The sequence below is a fragment of the Anser anser genome (genome assembly GCF_964211835.1).
Source record: "Anser anser genome assembly, chromosome: 8".
Lineage (NCBI taxonomy): Eukaryota > Metazoa > Chordata > Aves > Anseriformes > Anatidae > Anser > Anser anser.
In genome coordinates, this window is record NC_139728.1 from 10,945,392 (window position 1) to 10,961,612 (window position 16,221).

The following is a 16,221-nucleotide window of genomic DNA, read 5'->3' on the forward strand; positions in this document are numbered from 1 at the left end:
CACGGGCGCTCTGTCTTCCTTGTAAAGCACCATCTGTTCGGCTCTGTCTGTGCCGTGGCAGGGCAGTGGGAGGGGACGCTGGAGGGAAAATAAATAAAAAAAAAAAAAGGAGAGAGAGAGAGAGAGAGAAATTCATCATCTGAACCCTGAGGATTAATGGAGTCGGAAGGCAAACTGCGCTGAATGAAAATTCATCTTCACCCTTGCTGGTGTCAGGGCTGCCGCTCCGGCCCTTGACAAATAGGGGTTCCCAGGGGGCGATAAATCCACCCCCCCCCCCCAGGGCACATGGCCCCCGTCCCAGCGGGAGGAGGAGGACGGGCACCGTGGATGCCGCTGCCTTGGCATCCCTGGGCTGCTCCTTTTCCGCAGCCACCCCCGGGTGCTCCCTCCCCAGCCCCTCCGTCCGGGTCCCCCATGTCCCTGCTGCCACCTGCTTTGTCATCAGCCCTGTCCCTTCCCCTTTTTATATTTTTCCATCTGAGCTCCAATTGTAGGTTGAATTTATTTTAATTAAACGTTGCTGCTTGTCCCTTTGGGTCAGGACAAAAAAACTGCAGAGTAATGCAGAAGACACTCTAATTACTACATTTAATGGCAAAAAAAGCGTTAGTTATGTCGTAAAAGTTACATAATTAAAATTAAAATATAAGATAATATATATATGTATGAAATTAATTATATGAAATATAATTAAAACCAAGAGACACCAGTCAGACAGGAAGCCTCCTTCGCAGTCTTGTAGGGCAGATAGGGCCGGGACAGTGTTGGCCTCACTAGGATCCATGTGGGAAGGGGAGATGGAGCCACTGGGACTTTTGCTGGTGTTAGCCAGGCTCAGTTCTTCAGCGCTGAGGTTTCCTGCTTTTTTAACACCCCTTTTTTAATGTGACATCTGTGCCCTTACCCGATGTCCCCAGGGTGATGCCCCACAGGCCAGCGGCTCCGCGGGATGCCGGGGCTGGGATGAGGACAAGGAAGGTTTCCAGGCCCTGTCTCCTCTTTCCCTCACACTATGAAGTCCAAACACAAGCAGTGGTTGGCTCATCCCCATTCTTGCCCCCGGGACACCCAGGGGAAGTCACCAGCCACCGCGCTGGCCCAGGGCCGCCACCACGGAGCCGGATCGGGCCTGTCACCACGACCCACCAGCTAACCCTTCCCTTTCTCCCTGCAGCCGCCGCCTGCGAGTTTTTGGACATCGTGGAGCTGCTGCTGAAGTCGGGAGCCGACCCCACGCTGCGGGACCAGGAGGGCTGCCTGCCGGAGGAGGTGACGGACTGTAAGGCCATCACCTCGGCCCTGCGGCAGCACGCCGCCGGCGGGACCTAGCGCGGGAGGACGGACATCGAGGCCTGCAGCGAGGCCCCTGCCCTGAGACGGGCCGGGGAGGTTTTAGAGCACAGGGTCTGGGCTTTCGGGCGCGAAGGCCGGCCTCCCGCGGGCAGGACAGGATCAGGGTTGTGCATGCTCTGGCATTTATCAGTGTTCTGGGGGAGGGAGGGGAGAGAGGCCTGGAGAAGGCCCCGATGTTGTTTTACTGTGTTCAAGGCCGCTCCTGCGCTGGCCAGGCGGCGCCTGGCGTGGCCCGGCCGCTCGGCTCTTCCCTTTGGGGCGAGGCCCGGTTTATTTTTATTTTTTTTTTCTCATGGGTCCAAGCAAAGTATTATAAATAAAAACAAGCACAGCGTCGGGATGGTGCCTCCGTGTGTTTGCCTTGCAGGGAGTGACATGGCTCCTGGGAAGCCATCAGGATGGGTGCCCCCATCCCGGGGAAAAGAGGGCTGAAATACAGCAGGGCCATGCGGACCTGTGCCACTTCATGCATCCTCTTCGCTGGTTTCAACGTAGAATAAAACCCACAGGCTGGGTTTTTTGGCTGACACTGATGGCGTTTGCTGTGCCGGCTTGGCCTCCACCAGCATGCATCGTTCATACACAGGGCAGGCAGACACACAGCCCGCTGTCACGGTACGGCATGGGGCTGCTCCTCTGGCCTGGGGGCTCCAGGCCCCCTGCCCTCACCGGGGAAGGTCAGCCCTTCTGCCCACCGACACCACGAATGGACCCTGGGCTTGGTGGATGCACCGGGCAATAAAAATCTCTCTTAAATCTGGGGTGGAAAGCAGTAGCGGCGAGGCCCCGGCTTTCAGGGAGCACATCTGGGGGCTCAGCGCGCAGCCCTGGAGATGTTTATAGCACTTTAGCTCTGTTTGTGAGGTTGGAGCCCTTCCAAAAAAAGCAGTGGGGGGTGGGGGGGGAAGAGAAAGACATATATTATTGTTTATAATCTGCTTTATTCAGCCAAACCTTTTCCCCAACAGCCTTGCGGATTGCTGCTTAAATCCCCCGGTGCCTTTAACTACCGATACAGAAAGTGGTTAATGTGCATTCGGGCTAAGCTTGGCATCTACTCCAGGAAATCACTTTAATTGAGAAGCATTAAATGTTAAAATGATTAAAATATATAAAGCCAACACACCGGTGCCCATGGCGGGGCTCAGCGCCCCCAGCGCCTCTCACCTGCACCCACCTTGGGCGTTTTGGGGTGCCCAGGGGGCAGTGGCAGGGATGGAGGTGCCCACTGAGCCTTCCCACCCCGCAAGAAGCAGCACGGCTGGTGTAAGGTGTGCCGGATCCGTGCCAAGCTGCCAAAACTGGCGTCACCCAGCCCAGCCACCGGGATGCAGTCGCCAGCTCAGCGAGGTTCCTCCATGGGACAAGCTGAAGCCACCCCATCTCTGTCCCAGTCCCGGGGACCCCAGGCTCAACCTCACCCGAAGTATTGCCGACCCAACATCCAGGGGGGGAGCTGCATATGGCTGCTGAGCCGCTGCCCCCCCAGGTGGGGAAGAAAAGCCCAGAGACAGCAGCTGCTAAAGAGCGTCCCGAGTTTATTTGACATGGCACGCCCTCGGTGCGGCGGGGCTGACCGTACACAGCTCATGCCATCGCGCAGGAGGCAGGGTACAAAGCAACGCCCCGGGCCCAAAGTTTGGGGGGGGGGGGCAGGAGAGGGGGATGTTGTGTCTCCCCGAAGACATGGCAATAAATAAGGTTTTATTCTTTGATTTTATTTTTATTTTCTCTTTTTTTCCCAGGAAACAAGACTCTCACTTTCTGGAACTGTACAAAATTTACACAGTGAGGGGAGGGGGGGACGTTTGGCCTTGTCAAGGTGGGGGGGTGGACAGCAAACAAGCACAGCCAGTGAGGACCCCCCCCTGCAGGGGTCTGCCCCCCATTGTCCCCCCTCCCCGCCATCCCGTGGCCCCCACCAGTGCCTGGCAGGGCCAGGAGCTTGGCACAGAGCAGCACCAAAGGGGGGGCACAGCGGGGGGAGCACGTGGGTGCAGCACTGACACCCCCCAGGCAGGGGGCAAGGGAACGTCCTGGTGATGTGCTTTCCTCGGCTGAATTTTTATTTTTTTTATTTTTTGTTCTCCCCTTTGCTTTCTGGGCTCCGGCAGCAGCCGGCACAACCCAGGGGCACCGAAGGCCCCGGCCACCAGCCGGGAGCATCCCCGAGCACGGGGCTGCGGCAGCACCGGGGACGCGAGGCGCTGAGCTGGGTTTCAGCCGTCAGACCGAGTGCCTTCAGCCCGCTCTGTGCGTGCACCCAAGGGTGCCAAAACCACCCCCAGGCACACACACACACACACACACACACACACACACACACACACCATGCTGGCTGCACCCACACTCGGTCCTGGTACCTGGAGGAGGTGTGTGGCCGGGGCTCACCCCCATGTGCCCTTTGCTCCTCACCGTGCAGCTGACAAAATGCCCTTTTCCCCTCTGCTTTTTGGGGAAGCTTTTGCAATACCCAGGAGCAAACAGGCTCACCTCACCCCACTGCTCGCAACCATCTTTCACTGCGTCCCCTCTCCCCATGCCAGCCCCGCACATCCAGGCCATGACCGATATTTTGGGCCTCTCGGGCTCGAGGCTTTTTGTTTCCCCGTTGTAATTCCTCCGTGCCGCGCTAGCAAGGCACAGCCCGCAGCAATGCACCGCGAGCGCTCCTGCGCACCCGGGGATAAATCACGGCCCCGCAGCCGCAGGGCGACAGCTCCGCTCCCGCCCCGCTGCTGCTGCTGCCCAAGCCAGGAGCCAGCGGCATCACCCCCAGGAGGGGTCAAAAATAAACCCTTCTGCAATATAGACTTTGCCTTCCCTGATTGTCCTCCCCTCCCGCCACCATCCCGCCCGAGCACGTGGCTCTCCGCCGACACGGGGAGGGACGAGGCTGGAGCGGGGCCGGTGCCCCCCTTCCCCGCCGTGCCACCCTCACCTCCCTTGTGCTTACACCCAAAAGCATCCGACCCCATTCCCGCCAAGCCCCGGACACCACCGATGCCCTGGGGACACCCCCGTTCCCTCCCCACATCCCCAAAAGCCCTCCATGTCCGATTCCCACGGGAGATCCTGGAAACATCTCGCGTCCCGGCGGGTGCCTCCGGAGGTGCTGCGTTTGCGGGCTGCTGGCGGAGGGGGTGGGAGCGGGTTTGCGAGGGGGGCCGGGGCGAGGGCGAGCAGCGTTTAGAAGGGGGGGTGATCCATGTCGTCCAGCCAGGAGGCCGGGCTGGTGGGAAAGTCTGGGTACCCGACGCTGCTCCCCGTGGAGATGTCGGAGGTGGGGCCCCCCCCGGCCATGGCGCGCAGCGTCTGACTCACCCCCTGCGCCCCGTGTGCCACCAGCCCCAGGCCGCTGTCCATGGCGTAGTCCAGCCCGTTGAGCAAGGGCGGGTGGGACGGCAGGGACGAGATGGACGACGGCGACTGGGGGAGCCCGTAGGGGCTGCCGTCCCGCAAGTCCTGGTACGATTGTCCCGTCCCGTCCATGGAGAAGCTGCCGTTCATCAACTGTCCGCCTGCCACGTCCCCGACCGTGCCGTAAACCCTGTTGGTGTGGCCGAGCTCGGAGAGGATCTGGTCTTCTGCCAGGGACAAGGGGGAGAGCAGAGGGGGGTGTCAGTGCACGGAGAACCCCGTAGACCCCCCCGGCCCCTCGCCCCTGGCCCCGCTCACCACGGAAGCTGAGCTCGCTGTCGCTGACGCCGCAGTCCTCGGCCGAGCTCTCCTTCTCCAGCTTGCCGCCCCCGCGGCTCCGCTTGACGCTCTTGTAGAACTGCCCCCAGCGGTGCCGCCCCGCGTCCTTCTTCAGCCGCTTCTCCTTGGCCCGCCGGTTCTGGAACCACACCTGGGGCAGGCAACGGGGACGTTGGTGGCACCGTGACCCAGCACGCCAGCGCCCATACAGCCCAGCCCCCACACACCAGGACCCCCACAGCTCTGCACCCCGGCTTCCAGGCTCCTGTGCAGCCGAGCACCCCTGCAATGTGGCACCCCAGCATGCCACATCAGTGACACAGCACCCCTGGCATGCCAGCACCTGTGCGACCCTGCACCCCTGCACCCCATTGCCATGGCACACCAGCACCCCTGCAACCTGGCACCCATACAACCCAGCACCCCTGCAAACCAGCACCTCAGCCCTGCTACAACCCTGCCTCTGCTCATCCCAAGACCTCCACAGCTCTGCCCCCCCGTTCCCAGGTACCCATACAATGGAGCATCCTTGCACCCCGGTATGCTGGCACCTCTGCTAGCCAGCACCCCATCACCACAGCATGCCAGCACCCATGCAGCCTGGCACCCCTGTACCCCAGCACCCCTGCAGCCCAGCAGCCTGCGATCCAGCACCCCACAGCCCAGCACCCCCCTTGCTGGGACCAGCCTGTCATGGGGGCAGGGGGGCGTCCCGGGGCTCACCTGCACCACCCTCATGTCCAGCCCCGTCTCGGAGGAGAGCTGCTCCCGCACGTGCCGGGCCGGCTTGGGGGAGTTCTTGTAGGCGTTCTTCAGCGTCTCCAGCTGCTTGGCCGTGATGGTGGTCCGGGGCCGCTTCGCCCCCGCCTCGGAGTCATCTGGGAGCAAACGAGCAGCGTGAGCATCCCCGAAACGTGCCTGGAGGAGCAGCCCCTGCCTAAAGGGAAGCCCACCCGCTCCAGGACCGGAAAATCCTCGAAGCTGAGGCTGGAGGCAGGCGCGAGGTGCTCCGGGGGCCGTGCTTACCGTTCTGCTTGGCGGTCTCGTAGTCCTCCTTGCACACCAGCCTCCCGTCCTCCATCAGGTAGAACTCGTCGCCCGTGGCCAGCTGCCGGCTGCAGATGATGCAGGCGAAGCAGTGCAGGTGGTAGACGAAGTCCTGGGCTTTCCGCACCACCTGCGTGGGGGGGATGCCCTGCTGGCACGCCGTGCATTTGGTCCCGAAACGCCTGCAAGGATAAGCGGTGGCCTTGAGCCTTGGCCGGGGATGGGCACGGGTGGGCTCTGGTGCAATCGGGACGGGGGAGGGGGGAGCTGGGAGAGGGGGCAGAGTTTAAACCAGCAATCAAGCTAATTATGCATGACACTTCACACGCCGGGGTTTTATCTTCTTCAACATGAAAGACCGGCCTAATGGATCTGAGGAAGGTTTGATTTTAATGGTTCTTTTAACTAATGCTTATAGGCTGCCTGATTTCCCCTGCAAGGACAGTACATATTTCATCCACATTAATACCAAATAAATTAATTACACCGCCCCGCTAGCATGATGAATCCCAGATTAATTCAGAATGATGGGGCTCTTACACCATAATGACAGCCCGCTGGGTGCACCGGCCGTGCCGGCGTGGGGTGGGCACAGGGCCCAGCAAGCCTGCAAGGAGCCTGCAAGAATGGTGCACAGAGTGTGCAAGAATGGTGCATGGAGCGTGCAAGGAGTGTGCAAGGAACCGACAAGAATGGTGCATGGAGTTGCAAGGAACATGCAAGAGGTGCACAAGGAGCGTGCAAGAATGGTGCAAGGAGCAAAGAGCTTGGACAGAGCTCGCATGGAGCGTGCAAGGAGCGTGCAACAAGCGTGCATCTCGCCCCCCCGGGCCACAGACAGAAAGCAAAGGGTGCCATCGCTCCATGTGCGCCTGCAGGACAGCGGGATGGGGTAGAGGGAGGGACGGACAGGACAGACAGACACCATTTCTCTGTGCCCAGGAGCAAGCCTGCAGAAGGGCGCACTCATTGCACCACCAAGGAACAGGGACTTGGGGGAAAAAAAAAAAAAAAAAAAAAAAAAAAACTATCAAAATCTGGCTTTTTCAGCAGCCCCAGAGAAGCCGGCCTGAAATCCCCACGTGCCCCACAGATCACGGAGCCGGGGTCCAGGGGCAGGTGAAATAAAGGTGAAGCAAGCGGCCACTGTGGAGCTATCGATCGGCGTGAAATAATCCAGGCGGGACCTAATCTGAGAACATCGCTGAGCTCCCGGCTCTAATTAACATCGATTACCCACACCTTTCGGGCAGCTATTTAAATGACTTTGAGATTAATAGTCTGGAGAACGTCACAGGGGAAACGCTACCACCAGGGCTGGGGCGGCCGCCTGCCCGCTGCGCAATCCCAGCGGCATTTTGCGCAGCGACTTTTGGCTGCCACAACAGCGAGGAGAAGGGGAACCTGCACAGCACCAGGGGCTGCTGGTGCCCCGGGGTTTATCCGTGGTGGTTTTGGCTTCCCAAGGGGCACAGAAGCCCCGCACCGAGCCCCCTGTGCCACTAAGCAGGGGAAAGTCCTGCCTGGGGATTACGGCTGTGTAATCGCCATTTCGCGGTTTAGCTGGGGATGAAGGATGGGGCACGCGGCACGGCCCCCCCGGGGCTTGCAGGGGACGGGGACAGGGACACAGCCCCTGTCCCCGAGGTGCGGCAGCTCCTTGTTGGCCCGGCTCCATCACCTGAAGCAGGATCCGTCCCTCCTCCCCTCCGCTCCACGTCACGGCAGCCAACGCCAATGTACCCGCTGTGCCCGGCCCTGGTGCAACACCCGCTGCCAGCCCTGGGGAAAGCTCCCAAATTTCGGCAGCGATCATGGAATAAAGCATCTTTGCTGAAGAGTCCATTTTTTCCCTGGAAATGGGTTTTTCTTCCATGCAGGAGCCAGGGAAAACACCGAGGAGGGTGCATCGCGCAGCTCAGGGGCTGATTGCAAAGCAGCAACAAAATGAAACGAGGTTTTTGCACACCAGGAGCAAAATAAAAGGAAAAAAAATTAAAAAGGCAGGGAAAAAAAAGAGGGAAAAAAATGGGGGGAAAACGTGAAAAAAAAATAAAAGCAAAGGTAGAGAAGCGGCATCAGCAGAGCCCCGGCGCAGGCAGCGCTGCGCCTTGCGCGGGTGGCTCCTGCCCTCTAGCTCCCAGCACCGCGGGGCTGCCAACCGAGACCAATTCGGGCTGCAAAATGTAACAGAGAGCCGGGCAGGGAGCACGAGAGGGAGCTGGGTCTTTAGGGTTAAATCCTGACAAACAGCACCCAGCCTGGGGCAGCCGTGAAGCAGCAAAATTTCCTTTTTCTAAGCACTTGGTCTTGAAAAAAAATACAGATAGGACAAAAAAAAAAAAAAAATTGGAGAAATGATGCTTTAAAATGGTGTGCGTGCCTGCCTGCTCTGCTGGCGGGGTTTTTGGGGTGCTGTACTCACTTGAAGAAGTCTTCCTTGCAGTAGACGCTGCCGGCGCGGGCGAAGCAGCGGTCGGCCAGCTGCATCTGGCAGTCGGCGCACTTGAGGCAGGAGCTGTGCCAGTGCCGGTCCAGCACCTTCAGGATGAACTTGTCCAGGATGTGCTGGTTGCAGCCGGCGCACTGGGGGATTTCTGGGGGGGGGGGAGATGGAGAGAAGAGCAGCGTCAGCCCCCCCGCCGGCTGCTCCGTGCGCGCACGCTGCTTTTCCTTTCTGCACCCCGGTTCCCTGCTCTCTGCCACCTGTTTGCCGCGCCGGGAGCAGGGACTGAAGCCTCTTCCCAGCTGGCATCGAAGAATAAGTTTCCAAAATTTGTCCCCACATGGACGAACGTCTCTTCCTCCCCTCCTTGCTCCCGCTCCACCCCGAGGGCCGTGCGTGCCCGGTTTCCCCCCTGCTGGGGCTGCAGGCTCGCCCGCCGCCTCCCAGCCACAGGTTGCGGATCCCCGGCGCTGGAAAGGGGCTGGAGCAAGCAGGGGCTCCAGCCGGGGGGGTAACCCTGCGGGTGGTCCCACACGTCCCCGTCCTCCTCTGCAGCCCCCCTGCTGCGGGAGGGTGCGTGGAGGACGTGTGTGCAGTGCCTCACACTCGCACCCAGCATCTGCCTACAGCCGGGCTGCTCCTACGGATCAGGGGAGCCGGGTGCTTCTCTCTCTTTCTACCTGTCCGTAGTTTGGAATAAACAGGTGGGGCTGTAAAAGTCTGCAGGAGATTGCCTGGTAAGAGCCATGCACAGAACGCTGACACGCACGCATGAAAGAAGATTGATTTTAGGGGGGAAAAAAAAAAACCCTCACACTCATCGCTGGAGATGCTCCCGCATCAGCTCTGCCTCCCCTCCCGCCGGTGCCAGCAGAGCAGCTCACAGTAAATACCCGGGCTGCTGGGGGGATTTTTTTTTCTGGCCACCACAAATCCCGTGTGGGATTAGGAGCCGCTCGGCTGCCCCCGGAGCAGCGGCCGGGCCATCGCCTTCGCCCCGCGCGCCCCAGGGAGGGAACCGAGAGAGGGATGGGAGAGGGAAATAAAAGGGGGAAAGGAAAGGAAAGGAAAGGAAAGGAAAGGAAAGGAAAGGAAAGGAAAGGAAAGGAAAGGAAAGGAAAGGAAAGGAAAGGAAAGGAAAGGAAAGGAAAGGAAAGGAAAGGAAAGGAAAGGAAAGGAAAGGAAAGGAAAGGAAAGGAAAGGAAAGGAAAGGAAAGGAAAGGAAAGGAAAGGAAAGGAAAGGAAGACAAAAATGAAGAAAAGAGGAAAGAAAAAAGGAAAAAGGAAAAAGGAGAAGGGAAAAGGGGGGAAAGGGAAAACAGAAATGACAAAAACAGAGGAATTAACAGGCAAAAGAGAAAAAAAATGAAAAAAGAAAAGATGAAAAAGACAAAAAAGGAAAAGAAAAGGTGAAAAGAAAGGAAGAAAGGAAAAGATGAAAAGGCGAAAAGGAAAGGAAAGAAAAAGGTGAAAAGAACAGAAAAGAAAAGGTGAAAAGAACAGAAAAGAAAAGGTGAAAAGAAAAGGTGAAAAGAAAGGGAAATAAAAGGGAGAAAGACAGAAAAAGAAAAGGGCAGACAGGAAAAGGGAAATGAAAGGAAAATAAAAGGAAAAAGAAAGGAAAATAAAAAAAAGACAGGAAAAGAAAAGGGAAAAAGAAAGGAAAAGAAAAGGGAAGAAGAAAGGAAAATTTTTAAAAAGAAGAAAAGGGAAAAAAAGGAAAAGAAAAGGGAAAAAGAAAAGGTGAAAAGAAAAGGGAAAAAGAAAAGGTGAAAAGAGAGAAAAATAAAATGAAAAATAAAGGAAAAGAAAAGGGGAAAATAAAGGAAAAGAAAAGGGGAAAAGACAGGAGAAGAAAAGGGAAAAGGAACAAAAAAATGGAAAGACAGGAAAAGGAAAGGGGGGGAAAGGAAATGAAAAGGGGAAAAAATAAAATGAAAAGGAGAAAAAAGGAAAAGAAAAGGGGAAAGAAAAGGAAAAAGGCAAGCAAAAGTAAAGGGGAAAGGAAAGAAAGAAAGAAAAAAATTAAAGTTAAAAAAATAATAATGGGGAAAAAGAAAGGAAAAGGGCACAGTAGGAAATTACATCATTACAGTCTAAACCAAACCAACATTATTTAGAAATACTTTGGGGTTACTGACAAGTCTGTCAAGTGAAGCCAGCTTATTTTATAATTCTCGAGGGCAGATAAGTTACAATCCCAGTGGCCTTCGGGCCGTATTTATTGCTGGCATTTAAGCCCGTGTCACATTAACAGCACGAGGATGAATAAAACCCCGCACACGCAGGGTCCGCAGTCCCTCTCCCCGCTTGTTTTGGGACTGCTCCCAACTTCTCGCCCTCCCTTGCACCTTTCTCACCGCTGACCCAGCCCGACACCAGATTTTGGGGTCCCAATTCCGTCTGGCCCCTGCTCCGGAGAGACCCCGGCACCGCCGGCGTGTGCCCGCCTGCAGCGCAACGCCCAGCCCGAGAGCGGCCGGGTCGGTGGCACGGAAAAGTGAATTATCTCACTTATTTCCTAAACATACGTGCTGGTTTGTGAAATGTGATTTGTGTGCATGTTTATTTGTCTGAACGGGGAGGCAGAGGTGCTCAGAAGCTAACAGACGGAGGTTTCTCGCTCCCGAAGGCAGCAGCACATGTCAACAAGCAAACAATCGCGATTGGCATTACAATGCCTGCCTCCAAATTGCCAGGGCGAAAAAAAAAACAAATATACATTCGAAAATAAAATATAAAATAAAGCAAAACAAAATGAAATGAAATGAAATCAAACAAAACAAAATGAAACTAAACAAAAGAAAATAAATCAAAATAAAACGAAACAAAACAAGCCAAAACAAAGCAAAACAAAGCCAAGCAAAGCAAAACACCGAGCCGAGGACCGGCTCTTGCCCGCGGGCTGCCCGGAGCCGCACGGCGCTGCGGACCCCCCCGGACCCCCCCGGACCCCCCACCCCGGGAGGGGAGCACACGGAGCGGCCCCACGCGTGGCACGGCCCCGCGGCCCCCCGCCAGCCGCCCACGGCGGCGGTGACAGCGATGGGGGGGGGACAGTCCTGGTGCCACCATAGCCGCGTCCAGGCGATTTTTATATATTTTTTTAATTTATTATTTTATCATTTCGGGAAGGGCTCCCCGCAACCCCGCGGCCTCAGCCTTGCGGCAGGACGTTAATAAATAGCGCCGTTAATCACGGCCGGTAATTAGCACGAAGCACCCAGGGGCTGCCGGGGTGGGGGTGGGAGGGGGTTCTCCCGGATTTCCCCGCCCGGGGGCAGCCCCTCGCCCCCCGGGAAGGCATCCCTGGGCAGGATTGGGCCCCGACATCGCGGAGCCACGGGGCCCGCTGGCTGCTCGCTGGGCTCAGCACCAGGCAATGAATTAATTGCACGGCTCGGGCCCCCCGGGCGGCGGGGAGAACTCGGTGGCACGTATATGTATGTGTGTACGTATATATATATATGGACACGGGTATATAGCAAATAGATATCTATTCGCCACCGATTTCTGTGCTTAAATAAATCAGAATAACAAAATCTCGTTTGATTTTTTCCTGCTAATTCCCGCTGTTCGGTTACAGTGGCAGCGGTGGAGGGGGAGGCTGGTGGCACCCCGAGGGGCCGGGGGGGGACAGGGGCCGTGCTGGGGGCTGAATCTCCCTTCGGGCACCTCGTTTATCCCTTGCTGCAGCGAGATTTTGAGGCCATAAACGCCGATTCCGCGGCTCTGCCCCGGAGCTGTCGTTTGGCTGCGGGGGGAGGTCAGGATGCGGCCGTGGGACAGAGCCCCCCTGCCCCGGGGGGGGCCCGCCCGTTACACGGGACGTGTAATCGCCTCTGGGCCGGGCCACGGGAAGGAGAAGGGGCAAAACCGGGGAAACAGCCCCAAAAAGCTGGTGCGGGGGGGGGGGTGGGGGGGTGAGCCGAGCCGTCGGGACGGGCACCGGTGGCGCCCGGACACCGGCTGCGGGCGGGTGACGGCGGCCGGGCCGCGACCGGGGGGGGTCGGGGGGGGGCGCAGCGGGCACGGGAAGGAGATTTGGGGGTGGAGGGGGGGGAAGAGGGGGTTTGGGGGCGCAGCAGCGAGCAGGTGGGGGCAAAGGCCGACGGCAGAGCGGGACAGACGGACGGGCAGACAGACGGGGCACAGCCGGCTGTACCCCCCCGAAAAGCAGCCGCCCCCCAGGCAGAGCCGCCCGCTCAGCACGGCCCCGGGGCTCGGGTCCCGTTCGTCCCCGCACCGTTGCCCCCCTCAATCCCCCTCTCCCCCCCAAAAAAAAGCCCCACAACTTTCCCGGGGCCCCGGGGCCGCAGAGCATCGCCCGGCTCCCCCCGACGGGCTCCCCCCTCCCCGGGCTCGCCGGGACGCTCCGGTTCTCCGGAACCGTTTGCAAACGACGAGAAAAAAAAATAATAACCAAAAATAATAAAATCAACGACAACAGCAACAAAACCGCCCCCACCGCCGGCTCCCCACCACCACCCCCGGCAGGGCAGGGTCCGGCCGGCCCCGTGGAAATGGGGGGGCCCAAAACTGGGGCTCTCCCGCAGCACGTCGGGGCCGGGCCGTCCCCGTGCGATGCTGTGCCCGCATCCCGGCGGCGGGGGGGGGGCGCTGGGTGCGCTACCTGTGGCTGTGCGGCACGTATGGACGTGTGCACATACATATACATATATATATATAAAATATGTGCGTGGTGTGGGGGAGCCCGCAGCCGCAGCGGGATTACCGCCGCCCTCCCCGTCCCGGCTGCAGGGCTCTCCCCTCCGCCGCGGCTTGCCTGTCGCGATAAACGACATAGCGGGGTGTCGTGCGCTAGGGGCCGGGAAGGGGGCACCGCGAGCATCTCCGCACCCCCCCGCACCCCCCTGCCCCCGCCCGGCCGCAGCCGCGCCGACCTCCCCGTCGGGGCCGGGCCCGCCCGGCTCCCCCCGGCGCCGTGCTCTGCGGCAGGGAGCGAAGCGGGGGAGAAGAGAAAAGCGTCCTTACGTTGCACCGGCACGCCGAGGATCTCCGGCAGCCCCTTGACAGCCCCTTCGGCAGCGAGCGCGGAGCTCTGCATCATTTTATTGGCCCGGGCTGGGGGGGGACAGGAGGGCAGGGCAGGGCCGGCGGAGCCCCGGGGCCGGAGGCAGCGCCGTGCCCGGCGCTCGGAGCCCAGCCGTGCCCGTGCCGGTGCCGGTGCCGGTGGCGGCCCGGGCGCGGCGCCGCAGCTGTGCCCGCCCGCGCCGCCCGCCTCCCATTCATTCCCCTGCGGGGAGCGCGCCTGACGTCACCGCCCGCAGGGGGGCGGGGGCGGGGCGGGCCAATCCCCGCCCGCCCCGCGCCGTAGGGGGCGGGGCTATCTCGGCGGGGGGCGGGGCTTGTGGGGCGGGGGGAGGGGCCTGCGGGGAAGGGGCGGGGCTTGGAGGCGCCACGCCCCGCGCGGGGGGCGGGGGGGGTCCGGCGGCTGCGGAGCGTGGCGCGGGTGTCAGGCGGTGTCGCGACAGAGGGGGATCGCGACACAGGGGGATCGCGACACAGGGGGATCGCGACAGCGGGGACGGGGAGCTCTGCTTCCCGAGCTTCGATGAGGATCCGGCCCTTGGGTCGGCCCCGTGCCGCCCAGCCCGTGGCAGCAGGCGGGAGCGGTGCGGGAGAGGCGTGGGGGGGGCTCAACGCCAGGCAGGGAGGGCGGGGAGCGGCCGGGAGCAGCCCCCGGGCGCTTTTTTTTTTCCCCTGGTCCCGTTCGCACACCGACATGGGAGCCAGCGAGGGGCCGCCCCCCCCCCCGAAACGCGCTGCAGGTGTGCGCGGGACACCAGCAACCGAAAAAAAGAAAAAGGGTGTAAATAAAAAACGGGGGGAGAAGGGAGAGGAATCGTTAATTCCGGTGCTGCCTTAGGGAAAAAATAACGCCAGGGACTGCTGGGTTCTAACCCCAACGCTGAACGGCACCGCAGGGCCCCGCTGGCTCCTTGCTCGTGGCAGAAGTGAGCCCCCCCCCAGCTCCCCCCCCCCCCCCAAACACCGCCCTGGCCGAGCCCGCAGCCAGCTCCCTGCCGGGGCGGAGGTGACAGCCCTGACCCCCCTCCCCCTTCCCCCCCAGGCCCTCGCAGCCCCGACCTCCTGCGGCCGGAGCCGACCCCGGGGACCCGGCTGCTGCCCCCAGGCACCGGCAGCGCTGCGGCGGGTTTGGAGGAGAAGTTTCCCGGCAGGACGCGAGGACACGCACGGACAGCACCTCTCCTCCTCCTCCTCCTCCTCCTCCTCTCCACCCTCCGGAGCGGTGCCCCCAGTTACCCCACCGCCGTCGGCAGGCATCGCGCTCTCCTCCTCTCCGGCAGGCGCTGATTTATCTTTCCGTCTGGAGCGCGGCTCCCCCCCCCTCCCCCCCCCCGCCGCCTTTCTCCTCGGGGAATTCAATTTTCATTCATTTTTCCGCCGTGCCAGACCGGTGCAGACCCCGCTGCCCCGCTCCGTATCGCCCATCGCCACGGCGAGCGGCCGCGGGGGGCAGCGCAGCGCCGGGCTTCCCCCGCGCAACCCCGAGCACCCTCCTCCGGGGCCGGCCGCGTCTTCCCTGTCCCCCCCACCCCGGCCCTGTCCCCCCCCCCTCGCCGTGTCGCTTTGACTTTGCCCCCCCCCCCAGCCCTCTTGCTGCCCATCTGTTCCTCGCCTCGGTGGCTTTGGGGTTTGTTGTGCCCCGGGAGGAGAGGGTGGTGGAGGGAGACTCGCCCAGCCGTTCCCCGTCCCCTCCAAGCTGCCCAAACCATGAGCGAGGATTTTGGGGGGAATCCCCCCCCCCCCCGGCTTAATTTTCCTCTCCAAGCTAAATTGGAGCGAAGTTTCGGCGCGGTGCCTGCGGAGGGGCGACCGTCCCAAATTCCAGCAGGTTGCATTTCGGGGCAGTTTGGGGGATGCTCCTGGGGGGGGGCTCAGCTGGGTTTCCCCATTCCCAGCCGCAGCAGGAACACCGCAAGGCCGAGCCTGGACTCGTGAGGACCCCCAGCCCCCAGCCGCCCCCCCCCACCCTGGGCCGCATCCTGCCCCGGTGGAGCCATTTGTGCCACCCGTGCACCGAGCTCGCCAGGTCCCAGCCAGCTTCCCGGCATCCCCCTGCGTGACCAAACCACGCACAGCACGGCCCCCCCCCCCCCAATTCTTGGCCACCCCCCACCCCCCCAAATTATTCCCCCCCCATCCCCATCACCCGGAGAAATTACAGGCGCGGAGGAACTTGGGCACTCACCAGCGGCTGGAGAAAGCAGGGGCCGACGGACAGGGAGCCGGTAATTTTAATTGGGAATTATCGGACATTAAACACCCCCTCCGTGTCCCCCCCCCCCGGTGGTTTTATGGCCCGAGCAGGGGCGGCAGGGGGGTGCCGGCGCAACGCTCTCACCCACACCGAGGAGGGAAAAAGGCAAAAGGAGCGAGGGGAGAAAGGGAGCGGCGGGAGGCGGCGAGCCGGGGGGGGGGCAGGCTGGCCTGGCGGAAAATTAAATTGCACTTGAGGGCAAATTCTATTAGGGAATAGCGCCTGGCTCCCGCGGCCTGCGGCCACTTAGGTAATTAGCTGCGGGGCCGGGCCCCCTGCCACCAAGGGGATGCTGGGGGGGGCTTGGGAAGGGGCGACCCCCATGGGGGGGTCCCTCTGGGGTACCCCCCCCGTCCCCAAGACGTCC

The 16,221-nt window shown here is 60.6% G+C and overlaps 2 protein-coding genes across 5 annotated transcripts in view; one reads left to right on the forward strand and one right to left on the reverse strand.

Moving 5' to 3' along the window:
* The window catches only part of ACBD6 (acyl-CoA binding domain containing 6), an 80,497-nt gene extending 78,801 nt beyond the window's left edge, over positions 1-1,696 (forward strand). For both annotated transcript variants that reach the window (XM_083845861.1, XM_083845859.1), the window contains one exon: positions 1,178-1,696. In XM_083845861.1, the coding sequence (XP_083701987.1) occupies positions 1,178-1,332 (155 nt within the window). In that variant the 3' untranslated portion in view covers positions 1,333-1,696. The remainder of the gene's footprint in view (positions 1-1,177) is intronic.
* Positions 1,697-1,848: 152 nt separating this feature from the next.
* Positions 1,849-13,755, reverse strand: LHX4 (LIM homeobox 4). 3 transcript variants are annotated; one of them, XM_083845851.1, is made up of 6 exons: positions 13,544-13,700; positions 8,528-8,699; positions 6,082-6,284; positions 5,779-5,933; positions 5,035-5,206; positions 4,409-4,943 (listed from the first exon to the last, which is right to left on the reverse strand). In XM_083845851.1, exons 1-6 carry the CDS (start codon positions 13,617-13,619, stop codon positions 4,546-4,548), a joined length of 1,176 nt encoding a protein of 391 aa, XP_083701977.1. In that variant the 5' UTR covers positions 13,620-13,700; the 3' UTR covers positions 4,409-4,545. The 3 variants fall into 3 exon arrangements, with proteins under 3 accessions (XP_083701976.1, XP_083701977.1, XP_083701978.1); XM_083845850.1 differs by having other exon boundaries at positions 1,849-5,206; positions 13,544-13,755; XM_083845852.1 differs by lacking the exon at positions 4,409-4,943 and having other exon boundaries at positions 5,039-5,933; positions 13,544-13,755.
* Positions 13,756-16,221: the final 2,466 nt, after the last annotated feature.

Coding starts and splice junctions, on each gene's coding strand:
- LHX4 (XM_083845850.1), bottom strand. CDS start 13,619: ATGATGCAGAGCTCCGCGCTCGCTGCCGAAGGGGCTGTCAAGGGGCTG. Junction 6,285..8,527: donor TGCAAGGAAGACTTCTTCAA/GTGAGTACAGCA, acceptor TTATCCTTGCAG/GCGTTTCGGGACCAAATGCA. Junction 5,934..6,081: donor CGAGACCGCCAAGCAGAACG/GTAAGCACGGCC, acceptor GTTTGCTCCCAG/ATGACTCCGAGGCGGGGGCG.